Here is a 14,783-nt window from a genome sequence, read left to right as displayed (position 1 = left end):
CGCTACCGCAGATCGGGGATCTGCGCTAGCGGGGACGGCGAACGCGGACCCTAGAGAAACATTGCGTTAGCGCAATCCGCTAGCGCTATGCTCTTAACGGATTGCCTTAACGCAATGTGAACCTAGCCTAAGGGATCCCTACTTGTAATGATTGATAAATAGGTAATACATATCAAAGGGGTACTAGGCAGGACAAGGTGCTATGATATTTACTCGCTTTATAATCAGTGGTGTTCTAACCTCTTGGACTCCAAGCAATGGAAATCAGAGTGCTAAAGAAATCAGAAGTCAGCGTTGTGGCTCCGCCATTGTTTTTTCCATGAAGAGCAGTCCCTGACCACTGGCTGTGCTGGCCAAATTGACTTGAAAGAAGCTATGCTGCATTTAACTTGCAGAGTATGAGGCCAGGGTGACTGTACAGGGAAAGACTGTGAATCAGCACAGGTACACCTTAATTCTCGTGTTTAGTGGGGTACCCAGAGGTCTGAAACCCAACAATTATTGCTTTACATGCCTGAGACCAGAATACCTGTTTATTTGTGGGTTAAGAAAGCAAATATGGATAGCTCACATCACGTCAATAGCTAGAATGTTTCCATGTGTAAGGACACATGTTCCCCTCACTGGTTAATTGGACAGAAACTTGTGTAAAGTTGGCACAGTCCAGCATCTGATAAAATGTACAAACTTCTTGATTTCTAAAGTTAAAAAATACTGCATCATCCCAATATCAGATCACTTTACCCACACTAAGCAGCTCCTATGAACTTTAATAAGAGCTTAACTTCATTAGATAAGTATGATATCTGCAGAGTGTGTTGAGCCATAGTGTACATTCAGCCATTGAGAGAGCTGCAAATATCTGATGGGTGGGGGAGCCGGGTGTCTGACCTTCATCGATCTGATAGTGATGACCCAAGTCTTGGACAAGCCCTTTAATCTTTACATTTTTTATAAAGTTGTTGGGTGTGAAGGATGACGTTAATAACATTACATGGCAAATGAGAGTGCTAATAATTAATGTTTTTCTTGATAGTCTCACATTAATGAGGGTGGCATCTGTCAGAAGCTGTAATTGTATCAATTGGTTAATTTCATTTTCCGTCCAGTGAAAGTCATTTGATCTTTCCTATTAGGCAACCCAACTTGACCGAGCTGATCAGCTCATCAAGATCATTCTTGGCAAAGACAACCGCGCTTTTGTTTCCTTTTACAATGCTCTGCTTCACGAGGGTTACAAAGACTTGGCTGCTCTTCTGAAAGAGGCGTCCTCCATTGATCTATTCGGGAGTGGCAAAGTTTCATCAAATGGTATTACATCATATGGTGAGTTGGTTGTTCTGGTTGAGGGTGAATCAGCTGTTGATGGGCATATGGCATTTTATGTTCCTACATTTGTGTTGTATGCATCTATAAGGAAGGAGTTTTAGTGTGTTTAGCCTGTTCTAAAAGGATGTTGCTACTAATGGATGGATTGCCTGCTGATGTTCTATACCTTACGAATATAAAATATGTCGTAACATTGCAGACTAAGCTACAGCAAAATGGTATTAGTAATGTTTTGCTGCTGGTATTCCCTGAAGAGGTATGAAAATCTGGGGAAAAATAATGTACTGTAACCAATTGTTCACAACCCGGATTCTGGAAACATCTGATTTACAGGGTCCACAACCTGCAGGTTATTACAGGTGCAATTCCTATTTTGAACAGTAGCTGATCGACAGTACCTGACACCAGACGCTAAACAGAGCGATGGAGCTGTGCTGTTCTACTCAGTACGCTGTACTCTGTGAGGATGCTGGGTGGTGGACCTCCACCGATCTAATATTGATGACCTATCCTAGGAATTGGTCACCTATGTCTTAGAAGTGGGGCGGAAGACCCCCTGAATGTGGTAATGGGATGTGTAGGAGAAGATATGACAGTAATAACCAGCGATCTTTCTTCCTCATGTCACTTTGAACCAAGTTTTACACACATCACAGTGCAGAGATAAGGAAAGGGGTACGGTAGTCCCCAGGACAATACACACAAATTAGGAAACTAGTAGTAGCACATACTGGAGTCCAGGTCCTGGTCAAGAAGACAAATCAAGTGAGTTGTTCAGTTTTTATTAATACCGATAGTTCACATAGATATATTTGCACTGATTTATACAACCATAGGCATCGCCTAAATTGTATAATTTCTGTATATAGTCAGATTTAGAAATGTTGAAGAAAGCGTATAGTGGCTCATTAATAATTTGTATGTTGAGATTTTACGCACATTTCTGATTTTGAATTGTCTGATTTTAGTGAAAACCGCTTTGTGTGAAGGCGGAGTGCCACAGAGACCAGTTGTGTTCGTCTCTCGGAAGAAGCTAATAAAAGACATCCAGGACAGCTTGTACCGTTTGATGAATGAGTCCGGTTGGGTCACAGTATATGGCATGGCTGGCTGTGGCAAGTCAGTATTAGCTGCAGAAGCCCTCAGGGACCACAGTATTCTAAAAGGTAAGTGGCGCTATACATCTCTTACTCCACTTCAGTGCCATGGAATCACTTTGTTGATTTTGTATATGTATAATCACCAAGACAAAAATGTAAAATAACAGAAAAATTGCTAGAACAGTCAAAGATGGGGGTGCCTCCTGTAGGTTCCCAAACCGTAGAATGTGATATAGAAGACCGGGCACACTCTGTTGAATGCAGTGAAGAATTTTTTTAATGTGCAATACATACAGTAGTCACATCACAAACGTTCGGTCTGTCAAGACCTTCATCAGTGTGCAAATAGATTAGCCTTGATATGTGCAGTAGGCACAGATGTAATGGTAGGCAATAGAACGGGTATAATGGTGGCACGACACTTACCTCATATGGAGGATCAAAAAGCGTGTGAGGGGACGTATATGCCTCAGGACGCGGTGTCCACTTTTGTCTGATTCCATTCCACTAACAAGGCCATGGTGTATTTTAAAGAGGTTGTGTCACAGGATAAACATCTAATAGATGAGGGTCCTCACCTATCTCCAATGCGGTCATCCGCTGAGTCCCCATTCCAGCTGGTGCCAGACCATAGTGACAGAAGTGACATGGCCTTCCGTAACTTGGCTCTCTACATTTCTTGCAATGGAGGTTCTTCTGCTATATTTGGATCTCCTACAGCAATGAAGGGAAAGAGTTGGCACATGTACATGTGTGATATTCCGTTTGGTCATGTGCTGATAAATGCCATTTTGGGGTTGATCTCTAAGTGCAATTACTAGTTTTTTGTGTCTTAGCATGAAGTGATTGAAGATGCCCCTCAACCTTCCATTTGGGAAGGTAATTCACCACTACACAATTAGTAATCAGCCCATTATATATAGTGTAAATATAAATCTGTGAAATAGTTCTTGTATAACTGACAGATTATAGCACCACTCCAGCTTTTTGTTTTGTACTTCTGGAATTGTGCTTCCAACCTAAGGTCACCAACCCTACTCTCATACCTGCCGCCGTCTTCCGCTTCTATTGCCATCGGTCTCTGTTTTTTTGTGAGCTGCCGGCTTCTCCATTGTTTCATGGAGCGAGCAGGAGATCACTAATCAAGATTAGTCTATGAGAGCCTCGTTCTGGCCTCGTTCTGGCTCTCATAGACATGCACTGAGCGCTTCTGACATAACTTCTGACTTCTGGCCAGTCAGAAGCTGTGGGCACAATGGCGTTGTGGGACAGAAGTGTCGCCGAAAAAAAGATGAAGACGCTGGAGGGTGAGTATATGAACAGGGACCTTAGAGTAGAAGCACCACTGCAGCGGTGAAAAAAAATGCTGGAGTGCTGCTTTAAACGTTCTACCACTATCCCTTCACTGACACATACATTCTTGTGCTTATTTTCAGACTGTTTCCCCGGAGGAGTGCACTGGCTTTCTGTTGGGAAACAGGACAAAGCAGGTCTGCTGATGAAGTTGCAAAATCTGTGCACTCGTCTGGATCAGGACTGCAAGTATTCACAGAGACCTCCTCTGAATATTGAGGAAGCTAGAGACAGATTGCGAAAACTTGTAATGCGTTCATATCCCAGGTAGGCAATTCTACAGCATACCTGGAATGAAATATACTCCAGTTCCACGTTTACGTGGTCAACCATGGATGCTTTCTTCAAAAAAGGTGCCACTGTTGTACATGAGCCATCACCAGTGCCGCAGCTTATCCCCATGTGTAAGTAAATGGCACTGAGATACAATTTCAGGCTCATAGACCTGAGAGATGCTGTCTCTGGAAGAAAGCAGCCATACTCTTTTAATCTCATACCAATTCTATGGGGCCGGTTTGTTCAGGCAGTCTCCTCTGGCGGTGGCTTAGGCTACTTTCACACATCAGTTTTTCGCCGTCAGGCAGGATCCAGCTAATTGTTAAAAAAAGGGATCCATTGCAAATACTGGAAAACCTGATGCAACGGATCCTTTTTTTTTTTTTTTTTTTTTTTTTTTAAACTAACCCGGGGATGGACTTCCTGTTCCGGGGAGAGAGACCAGAATGGAAAATGTGCATGATTTGAATGGATAATGCATGGAAAACCGGATTCATCATTTCACATGTCAGTTTCATACGTTTTTCGCCGGATCAGTGACTGGGCGTTTTGGACGGATCCGGCAAAAAACGGATGAAACGTGTGGCTATTAGGCACAATCCGGCGCTAATGCAACTCTATGAGAAAAAAACGGATCTAGCAGAAAAAAAACGGATCCGTTTTTTTCAAAACTCGCCGGATTGTGCCTGACGGCAAAAACCTGATGTGTAAAAGTAGCCTTACCTTTTTACCATGAAAAATACTTTGTATAGTTACAGCAGTTTAAGAGATAACAGATCTCTAATAGGACTTGTGCAGGCGACCATAAAAATTGGTGAGTGCGATCTGTCGTTTTGATGGATAACAATGGTCGGCATGTTGTTCTATGTGCACATATCCAATTTTTTTTTTTTTTTTTTCTCGGACCGAGTGGTCGGAAGAAACAGATCACAGCATGCACAAATTGCATCTGATTATCGGATCGCACTCGGCCATTCAAGTCTATGGGTCTGGGGAAAACATCGGACCTCACAGGGATGACACCAGAGTGCGGTACGATTTCCTCTGACTGACAGAATGGAGAAAATAGAGAAATGTATTCATTTTTTTTTTGTATTTTCCATATTTGAGAAAATTGGATCACACTCTGATCATGTAAGCGGGTTGCGGGATGCAGTGACAGACAGAAGGCAGAGCAAGGGTTAACAAATATATATAAGTATTTATTTAACGGGTTAACTCCTCGCAGGGATATGAATGGTTAAACGAGGGAATAAACGGTTCAGGTGTAAATAATATGCAGAGTTAATGAGGAAGGTAACGGTAGTTCTTTTGTACACTTATTGTGTCAGAAGTTCCTCCGACTGTAGATGCTGCTTGAAAGTCAGTAGCGCCAACAACAGCTGGCGCGGTGCTTGTCCAAGTCTTGTTGGTAACGGTGGTCTGTCTTCTGGCGGCAGTGGTCGGTGTCAGTGTCTGGTACCTTCCACTGGGCCCCTAGTCCATAGGTGGCTGTGGCCAACGCAGGCAAGGCCTCAATACTGTCAGGGTCCTGGTCGAACGGTTTGACCGTCCGGCAGTGTGGGCAGCAACAAACAGTCCTGCACCCTGCCCTGGCTCTTAAGCTTACGTGCGGTGCTCAGCTGAACGGGGCTCTCGGCTCTCTCCCTGTCACAGCGGCAGGCTTCGGCAGCGTCCTGGCATATGGCCGCCCTGTTTTGTCTCGGCCTGGCTGCACACCTTGCGGAGCATGCTTGCGTACGGACCTTGCCCCTCTCACGGCTGGCGGGAAATTCCCCGACTCTTTCCCTTTTTACCGCGCTCTCAGCTTCCGGGTCAGAGCCCCGGTCCGGTCCTTTTTGCCTTCCCCTGGGAAACAAGGGACGCAGCCTTTACAGTTCCGGACCCAGCGCAGCACAGGTACCCGCAGCCCGATCTCCTCCTTACAATCACACTTCTACTCAATTCCGATCAGAGTCTGACCAGATTGTGATTAGCATAATCGGATTGATTTTCTCAGATGTATTAATTTAGTCTCAAATGTTCTAGCCAGAAGATGGAGCGCATCTTAGATAATTTCAGTCAGTCTGTGGTTGGGCTTCAAACGAGACTTTGGTATTGATGTGTATAAGGCTGGTTTCACATTAGCGTTTTGAGGAGCTGCGGACGGCTGCGGACTTCCTCTGTGAATCCCCGCCCTCTGCCGCACCTCTGCCGCTAGCTCCGCTAGCTACTTCTGCATGCGGCCTGCGTACCTATCTTTAACATTAGGTACGCAGGTCGTGCCGCTGTATGCGGATGCTTCCGCATGCGTCGTTTTGACGATGCGGCGACCAGCGTAGGACGCAGCTTGCTGTATGCGGAAGCATCCGTATACAGCAGCATGACCTGCGTACCTAAAGTTAAAGATAGGTACGCAGGCTGCATGCAGAAGTAGGCGGAGCTAGCGGCCGAGGGTGAGGCTTCACGGAGGAAGTCCGCAGCTCCTCAAAACGCTAGTGTGAAACTAGCCTTATAAATGTGATCACATGATCGCAGGTTGATGTCCCTTATGGGGACTAAAAAATACAGTAAAAAAAAAAAAAGTTTTACAAAAATATTGAATATAAAAATCCAAATCGCCCCCTTTTCCCTGTTAAAAGTAAAGATCTAAAAAATACACATTTATGCCATTACCGCTTCCATAAAAGTCCAATCGGTAAGCACCGTCAACAGAAACAAAAAAATAGAAACACCAAAATGGCACTTTTCTGTGGCTGCCACAATGTCTCCAGAAAATGTAGTTGCGAGCAATCAAAGTGTGATATCTATCCCAAAATGATATCAATAAAAAAAAGTCTCGCCCTTCTAAAAATAACCCCACACACTGCCCCCGTCAACCCAAAAAATCAAACCTTTACAGGTCTCAAAAAAATGAGAACGCAATCAAATTATTATTTTTTTTTTTTTACAAATTTTTAATTTTTAATTTTTTTGTCATCACTAAAATAATAAGAAATCTAGACAAGTTTGGTATCACTGTCATCATACTGACCTGTAGAATCCTATTGCCGAGTCATTTTTACCATACAATATATGCCGTAAAAACAATTCCCAAAGAACAATGCCAGATCTGCATATTTTTGGGGAAATTTCACCTCACTTGGAATTGTTTTCCCAGTATACTGTGTGGTAAAATGAATGATGTCGTTCAAAAGTAGAATTTGTCCCCCAAAAACGAGCCCTCATTAAAATAGTTATGGCTCTTGGAAACGGAGGAAAAAACTAAAACTCTGAAATGGAAATTTGCCTTGTTTGTAGGGTAAATTGGTAACTTTATTTCTGAATTATGAGTTGTTTTTTTATTTTTATTTTTTATAACTTTTGCATGTAGAGATTGGCGTTGAATGCTGCTGCTTAATAATCAGAATACTTAAAGAAGTTGTCCACTACTTGGACAACTTTTTCTCGTACTCCTCGCTTGGCCCAGATAACATTACAAAGCTTATACTCGGCTCCCATACGGACGCCGTTCCCACGGTGTCGGCACTCACTCCCTCCAGGGCTCTTGTGCGGTGTTGTGAAGCTGGCACCCAATCGGCGCTGGCATCCCTGTCACCACCTTTGGACAAATGGAACATGAAGAGGAAGTCCAGAGATCAGCTGAAGCCCGGACTTCTGCTTCATGTTCCATTTGTCCGAAGGCTGGGACAGTGACGCCAGCGCTGATTGGGTGCATGCCCAGCAGTGACTGACAGCCGTCTCTGTACTGATGCACTGCTGAGCCGACTGTCAGTCGGTGCCGGGCGTGCTTACATCTGCCGCTATCAGTGCTTGGAGCAGTGAATCGGTTATCTCCATAATGCTATTAACTTTCAGGTTAATGGCTTTATTGGACCTGATATTTCCCCTTTAAATAACTTTGCCATGTAAGGGACCATACTGCTATGACCCAAATTTTCACCATTTATGTATTCTAAATATTTTTATATGATCGGGGTAAATGGACAATTTTTAGACTATAATTACAGTCACAAGGTCGCTAAAGGGGTTCTCCACTGGCAATTGGCTGTTATCTATGAGGAGACCTGGCAATATGTATTTAATTTTCTGCAGCGCCACCACAGGAGAAATTAAACGCTACATATTGCCCTTTGACATGAATAAGTTGTCTGTGCTGTCCAGGACAGGTCCTTAGAGCTTTTGATGCTCTTTGTAACTACCACGAATATAGACATTAGGAACCTTTCTCCGCGGCTACTAGATTTTATTTAAACAAATCCCCAATTATTTCATGTAGGCCTGATTCCAAGCCTGAGTGCAGGATTGCTGCCAGATATATCTCCCCTTAATATACGCCAGCACTTTGAATATATACCCCGTACAGGCACTCTTTGTCTTACGTCCGTTTTCTCCTATGTACATGTAATGTCCCTCGTCCCTTGGCTGTACGATAAGAAATCTATAAATATATTATATTATTGCTGTTATGTGTGATGTTATTCTCATTTGTTACAATTCTTATCCTAGGTGCCTGCTAATCTTGGATGACATTTGGGATTCCTGGGTGCTAAAGGCATTTGACATCCAGTGCCGCGTTCTCTTAACAAGCAGAGACAGAAGTGTGATTGACACCGTGTCGGGTATGTGTCACTTTCAACAATGTGAAATTTGAGCTCATCATATTTCTGTTGTTCTATGCAGAATACGTGTATTTATACATAAACCATATGGATGCAGGTAAAAAAAAAATATATATATATTTTTTTATTCTTCTGGGCGGTACATGATTTTAATCTTGGTTTTCTTGTTATTGAAAAAGAAGCCAAGAAAACGTTGAGTTGTCAGCGGGGGCAGTCTGAAATATTTCATGCAGGCTTCCTCGTCCCACCAACCAAACCTGGTGGACCGGAGCTAAGAAATTGTCAATGACGGCTCATATCGGAAAGCGGAATCCCGCAGAACACTTCTCTGGGATCCGGGTCAGCAGTTAGTATATTGGCCCTATGTTATAGGTGACAGACATGCTTTTAGCAATTGCTGTGCTTCCTGCATTTATGTTATAGGGTTAGATTCAATGACGTAACACTCTTATTCTGTGGATAATCATGATATTATCAACTATATTATATACTGATAAGTTTCAGTGTCCAACATGGTGCATAGTATGTTTATGGACTAATATCTCCTAATAGAACTGATGGCATGTGGCCTCATCTCCAGACAGTAGTGTCTATGACATACTATGCGTAGCGATAAGCTCATGAGCTTCCTCCTGGAGCTTCTGTGCAGGGGCTGATGTGTAACTTTGGCACTCTTGGGGCAGCAAATGTATTTCTTGACAAGCTAGTCAGTATGAATCCACGTGGATATATATATTCACTGGTCAGCCAGCTGGGAGAGCTGGGGAGAGTAGGTTGTGTTGGGCAGATATGGACAATAGCTTTTGAGTGACTGAGCTGGGACTAGCTCAGCCTTGTCTCAGTAGCCAGGGTCTGTAATTCTTAGTTAGTGCCTGGACAAGACTAGAGATTTTATCTTTTATGTTTTTTTTTGTTGGTGCTGTACAGCTACTGGAAATAAACACTATTCCGTGTGTATCATAAAAAAATCTGTGGCTTGTTCCAAGCGGCTACCCAAGAAATTGAACCCCTTTTAATGGATGTGGGCAGGCCTGTGCATGATACATTTATTAGTCCAGTAAGGCAGACACCTCAATGGATTTTTTTTTTTTTATGATTTGTGTTTCCTTTTTTCCCTACAGCCACCATCACTCATCATAGCCTAACCTTCTTCAGTCTGGGGCACAGGCGTTTGCACAAGAGTTGGTTTCTCCCACATGCCAGCAGAAGGAGATCTACCAAGCCTGGTGGCTGTTTATGCCCAGTGGGTAGAATAATGAGTGCTGATGTCAGGATGGTTCCCGTGTCCTCGTAGATGGGTTTGGACTATGGGGTTCTGACGGGGCCCATGGAGTGTTAGCAGAGAGAGGGCGGCTATGATCACGTCTGCCTATAGTTCTAACTAGACTTTGGGTAACGGCACAAGTAGAATTAAGCAGAAGTTTTCCTCCATCCAGTAGAACATGCTGCAATGGAAGGGAGGCTGAAACTACCTCCCAGCTGCCTCCACATTTTCCGAGCCTATTCCACTAGTCCTGTGGCTGTTGGCACGCATGCAGTGGGCTATATCTTTCATAAGTGTGTAAAGCGGCTACTTGGTCTCTCTCTACACCATATGTAAGTCTTTTAAGGCTGAGCGTACACATTGGGTTTTTGCTGCACCGATTTGTCACAAAACTTGAAGGGAATCCTGATACCAGGAAAGAAAATTAGATTCCTGAAGTCTCATACACACGTTGCCTATTTGTGATTTGCAGATTCGGTGCTGCGTTTTTTACACATTGACTTATTATTAATTATGTCAGTCAAAAACGCTATAAAGATGAAGGTCTAAAAATGATTGCAGATTTGCTGCGTTTTTCTGGCATTTTTTATTTTTTGCCCACGTTTTTAGACAGCAGTGAATGTTATAGAGCTATATATATAGACAGACATATAGATGTATAATTGCATAACACTGACATAAAAGAAAAGTGCACCCTGGGGAGCATATTGGATATCTTTTTTTTTATTAAATTGAAGAAAAAATAAAATGACATGGGGTTCCCCCATTTTTTTGTAACCAGCAAAGGTAAAGCTGACTGCTGTGAGCTGATGTTATTAGGCTGGAAGGTTCATGTTTATTGTGACGTTCCCAGCCTAAAAATACCGGCCCCCATTCACCCCAGAAGTGGTGCATCACATTAGATGCAGCTTTGCCTTGGCTCTTCCCGATTGCCCTGGTGTAGTGGCAGTCGGGCTAGTAGTGTTTGGGGTTGATGTCAGCTGTGTATTATCCAAAAACACAGCAGACATCAAGTCCTGGGGCTAGTAATGGAGATGTGGCTATCAGACACCCTTATTACTAGCACAGTAAGGAAAAAAAAAAAGCGCACACAGAAATACTTTATTGGAAAAAAAGATCTCCTTCACACTATCCCTCATTCACCAATTTATTAAAAAAAAGTTCACATCCAGGTCTGCCGTAGTCCACAAATGGAAATCTGAAAACCTTTTACGGAGGAAAAGACACTGTCCATTATTCACCAATTTGTTAGAAAGAAAAGTTTGCATGCAGGTCTGACGTAGTCCACTGAATCCGACGTAATCCAGAGCGCAGAGTGAGCAGGACTATCTGAAGAGCAGTGATGTAACTGAGGTCACCGCTCTGGACTGGCGCCAGATAAATTGGTGAATGATGGATAGTGTGTTTTGTTTTTTTTTTGTTTTGTTTTTTTAAATTTCAATAAAGTATTTTTGTGAGTGATTTTTCTCATTTCTTACTGGGCTAGTAATGTGGGTGTCTGATAGATACCTCTCCATTACTAACACCAGGGCTTGATGTCAAATGTGTTTTTGGACACTTCACAGCTGACATCAACCCCAAGCCCCATTACCCACCAGTGCAATCAGGAAGAGCCAGGGCAAACCTCCAGAATTGGTGCATCTAATGTGTTGCGGCTGGTATTTTTAGGCTGGGAAGGGCCCAAAATGGACCTTCTCAGCCTGATAATACCCACTGTCAGCTGTCTGCTTTAACTTTGCTGTTTATGAAAAAAAATGTTTTTATTTAACCAAAATCTGTTCTATAAGCTATAGAGGATATAATTTTATGTCAAGGGGTTGTGCAATTGTCTATGTCTTTCGGTCTGTGAATATATCTCTATCTATTATCTATCTTTATAACATTCATTGCTGTTCAAAAATGCATGCAAAAATGCTAATTATTGCCGCTGCATTTTCATTGCCAAGAGATGCAGAAATGGTGCAGAAATTTCTGCATCCAAATACTCAACGTGTGCATATAGCCTTAGGATATGCAAGTAGCAGTGAGTGAAATAGATGACTGGTTGTGTTTTTCATGAACAGCACTATAAATCTCTACATAACAGGTATCAATTTATTAGGAGCCAAGCACCTAAGTACAGCCATATTACTACATCCATATGAAAATTGGGCTGACGGGTTCCGGTCAAACATTACAATTTTGTGGCGGGTAGCAGCTGACCATCTTAATATGTTTGATGGTCTCCAGATTCTATCCAGAAAAATTGATATTGGGGAAGTGAAGGATTGGTGAGTTTGAATTCAGCCCTCCTGGGCTGTATGATATTAACTTACACCCCTCTTTCCATGCAGGACACATACACGCTCAGCTGAACTGAGCGAGCGTTTGTGTATAGCGAAGTCTGAAGATTTCTATCTGACAGACAGCTAAGGTGTATGGTGAAATTGGGTTTCAGCTTCCCGTTATTAGCAGTCTATACTCATAAATTCCTTTTGTTTCCTCTGTAGAAAGAATTCTGCATGTGACCAACAGAAAATCATATGTTTTCCTTCAGTTACCTTCTTATCATAAAAAAATGTAAAATCATATATATTTTTTTCCACAGGAGTCAAGCTTTTTGTCCATGTGGACAGTGAACTAGGACACAAGAAGGGCCTAGAAATTCTCTCTCTTTTTGTTGACAAGAAAGTGGAAGAGCTGCCGAAAGAGGCTAATCATATCATACAGGAGTCAAAAGGTAGAGTCCTGTTTTTATATGTTTTTGTGTGAATGAACAAACTGGGCATCATGTCGCAAACCTAAATAATTGGTCCGTTAACCATGACATCTCATTACTGTTACAACACAATTTAATAAAAATTGAGCTTAAAGATGGGCAACAAGGCAACCTTTCTTGATTTTTGTGAAATATGGCCTAATATAGAGGTTTTATAATTTCATAGTTTTAAGGTTGAAGGTAGACTTAAGTCCATCGAGTTCAACCTATAGCCTAACATGTTGATCCTGAGGAAGGTAAAATCCCCATAGGGCAGACAATAATAGCTCCATGTTAGGGGAAAAAATTCCTTCTCGACTCGATACAGCAATTAGACTAGTTCCCTTGATCAACGCCCCATCACAGAATTTAGTGCCCATAACCTGTAATATTTATATTCATCAAGAAAGGCATCCAGGCCCTCCTTGAATTTTTGTAGTGAATCACTCATTACAACATCATACGGCAGAGAGTTCCATAGTCTCACTGCTCTTACAGTAAAGAATCCGCGTCTGTTATTATGATTAAAGCTTCTTTCCTCCAGACGCAGAGGATGCCCCCTTGTCCTGTCACAAGTCTAGGTGTAAAAAGATCATCAGAAAGGTCCCTGTGCTGTCCCCTCATATATATTATACATTGTAATAAGATCGGTCCTAAACCTTTGTATTTCCAAGCTGAATAAGGCCGGCGTCACACTAGCGAGTTTTACGGACGTATGAGCGTAGAAAATACGTCCAGAAAATACGCATTGCACACGGCCCAATGAGTCTCTATGGGGCAGCTCCTATCTGCCGTATATTACGCATCCGTACTATACGGTATGTTACGGGCGTAGAAAATCACAGCATGCTGCGTTTGTCAGCGTATTGCGCAAAAAATACGCCAAGGAAAGTCTATAGGGGCGAGAAAATTACGGATTACACACGGACCATGCGTGTGACTTGCGAGAAATACGCAGCAGTGTTCTATAGAAAAGCCGGTAATTCAGTGCGGTGTACAGTAAAATCACACTGACAGAATAGAATAGGTAGAATAAATGTGTACACATAGAATAGGTATATATATATGTATATGTATGTCAGTGAGACACATATCTACTATATAATTGTCTAAGGGGTACTTCCGTCTGTCTGTCCCGTTTATTCATTCGCTGATTGGTCTCGCCAGCTGCCTGTCATGGCTGCCGCGTACAATCAGCGACGGCCACAGTCCGATTAGTCCCTCCCTACTCCCCTGCAGTCACTGCCCGGCGCCCGCACCATACTCCCCGCAGTCACCGCCGCTCACACAGGGTTAATGCCAGCGGTAACGGACCGCTTTATGCCGCGGGTAAATCACTCTGTTACCGCCGCTATTAACCCTGTGTGACCAAGTTTTTACTATTGACGCTGCCTATGCAGCGTCAATAGTAAAAGGATCTAATGTTAAAAATAATTTTAAAAAATAAAAAATCATTGTATACTAACCTTCCACCGCCTTTCCCGCTCCTCGCGACCCAACGGTAACCGCTCCGTGCAAGCGGCAGGCTCCGGTGGCAAGGATCGTATGGGAGAAGGACCTGTCATGACGTCACGGTCATGTGATCGCGACGTCATCACACCCTGGGACCGGATGCTGCCGCCTGTACCGCGCAGGCGACAGAACTACAAGTATGGAGAGTATGTTAGAACTACAACGGGCCCTCTGATCGGAAGGTGAGTATGTTTATTATTTATTTTTTAACCTGTGACATAGGTGGCTGGGCAATATACTACGTGGCTGGGCAATATACTACGTGGCTCTGTGCTGTATACTACGTCGCTGTGCAATATACTACGTCACTGGGCAATATACTACGTGGCTCTGTGCTGTATAATACGTCACTGGGCAATATACTACGTGGCTGGGCAATATACTACGTGGCTGGGCAATATACTACGTGGCTCTGTGCTGTATACTACGTCGCTGTGCAATATACTACGTCACTGGGCAATATACTACGTGGCTCTGTGCTGTATAATACGTCACTGGGCAATATACTACGTGGCTGGGCAATATACTACGTGGCTGGGCAATATACTACGTGGCTGGGCAATATACTACGTGGGCTGTGCAATATACTACATGGGCTGTGCAATATACTA

General features: G+C 43.0%; 1 protein-coding gene across 1 annotated transcript in view; it reads left to right on the top strand.

Annotated features, from left to right (window-relative positions):
- Positions 1-14,783, top strand: part of APAF1 (apoptotic peptidase activating factor 1) — a 147,291-nt gene that overhangs the window by 22,837 nt on the left and 109,671 nt on the right. Inside the window, exons 3-7 of the mRNA XM_077265565.1 lie at positions 1,137-1,326; positions 2,298-2,495; positions 3,866-4,049; positions 8,547-8,659; positions 12,511-12,642. Coding sequence (XP_077121680.1) covers positions 1,137-1,326; positions 2,298-2,495; positions 3,866-4,049; positions 8,547-8,659; positions 12,511-12,642 — 817 coding nt within the window. The remainder of the gene's footprint in view (positions 1-1,136; positions 1,327-2,297; positions 2,496-3,865; positions 4,050-8,546; positions 8,660-12,510; positions 12,643-14,783) is intronic.

Source organism: Ranitomeya variabilis, chromosome 5 (assembly GCF_051348905.1).
Source record: "Ranitomeya variabilis isolate aRanVar5 chromosome 5, aRanVar5.hap1, whole genome shotgun sequence".
NCBI lineage: Eukaryota > Metazoa > Chordata > Amphibia > Anura > Dendrobatidae > Ranitomeya > Ranitomeya variabilis.
Note: the sequence above shows the minus strand (reverse complement) of the source record. Positions and strands in the feature narration are given on the sequence as shown.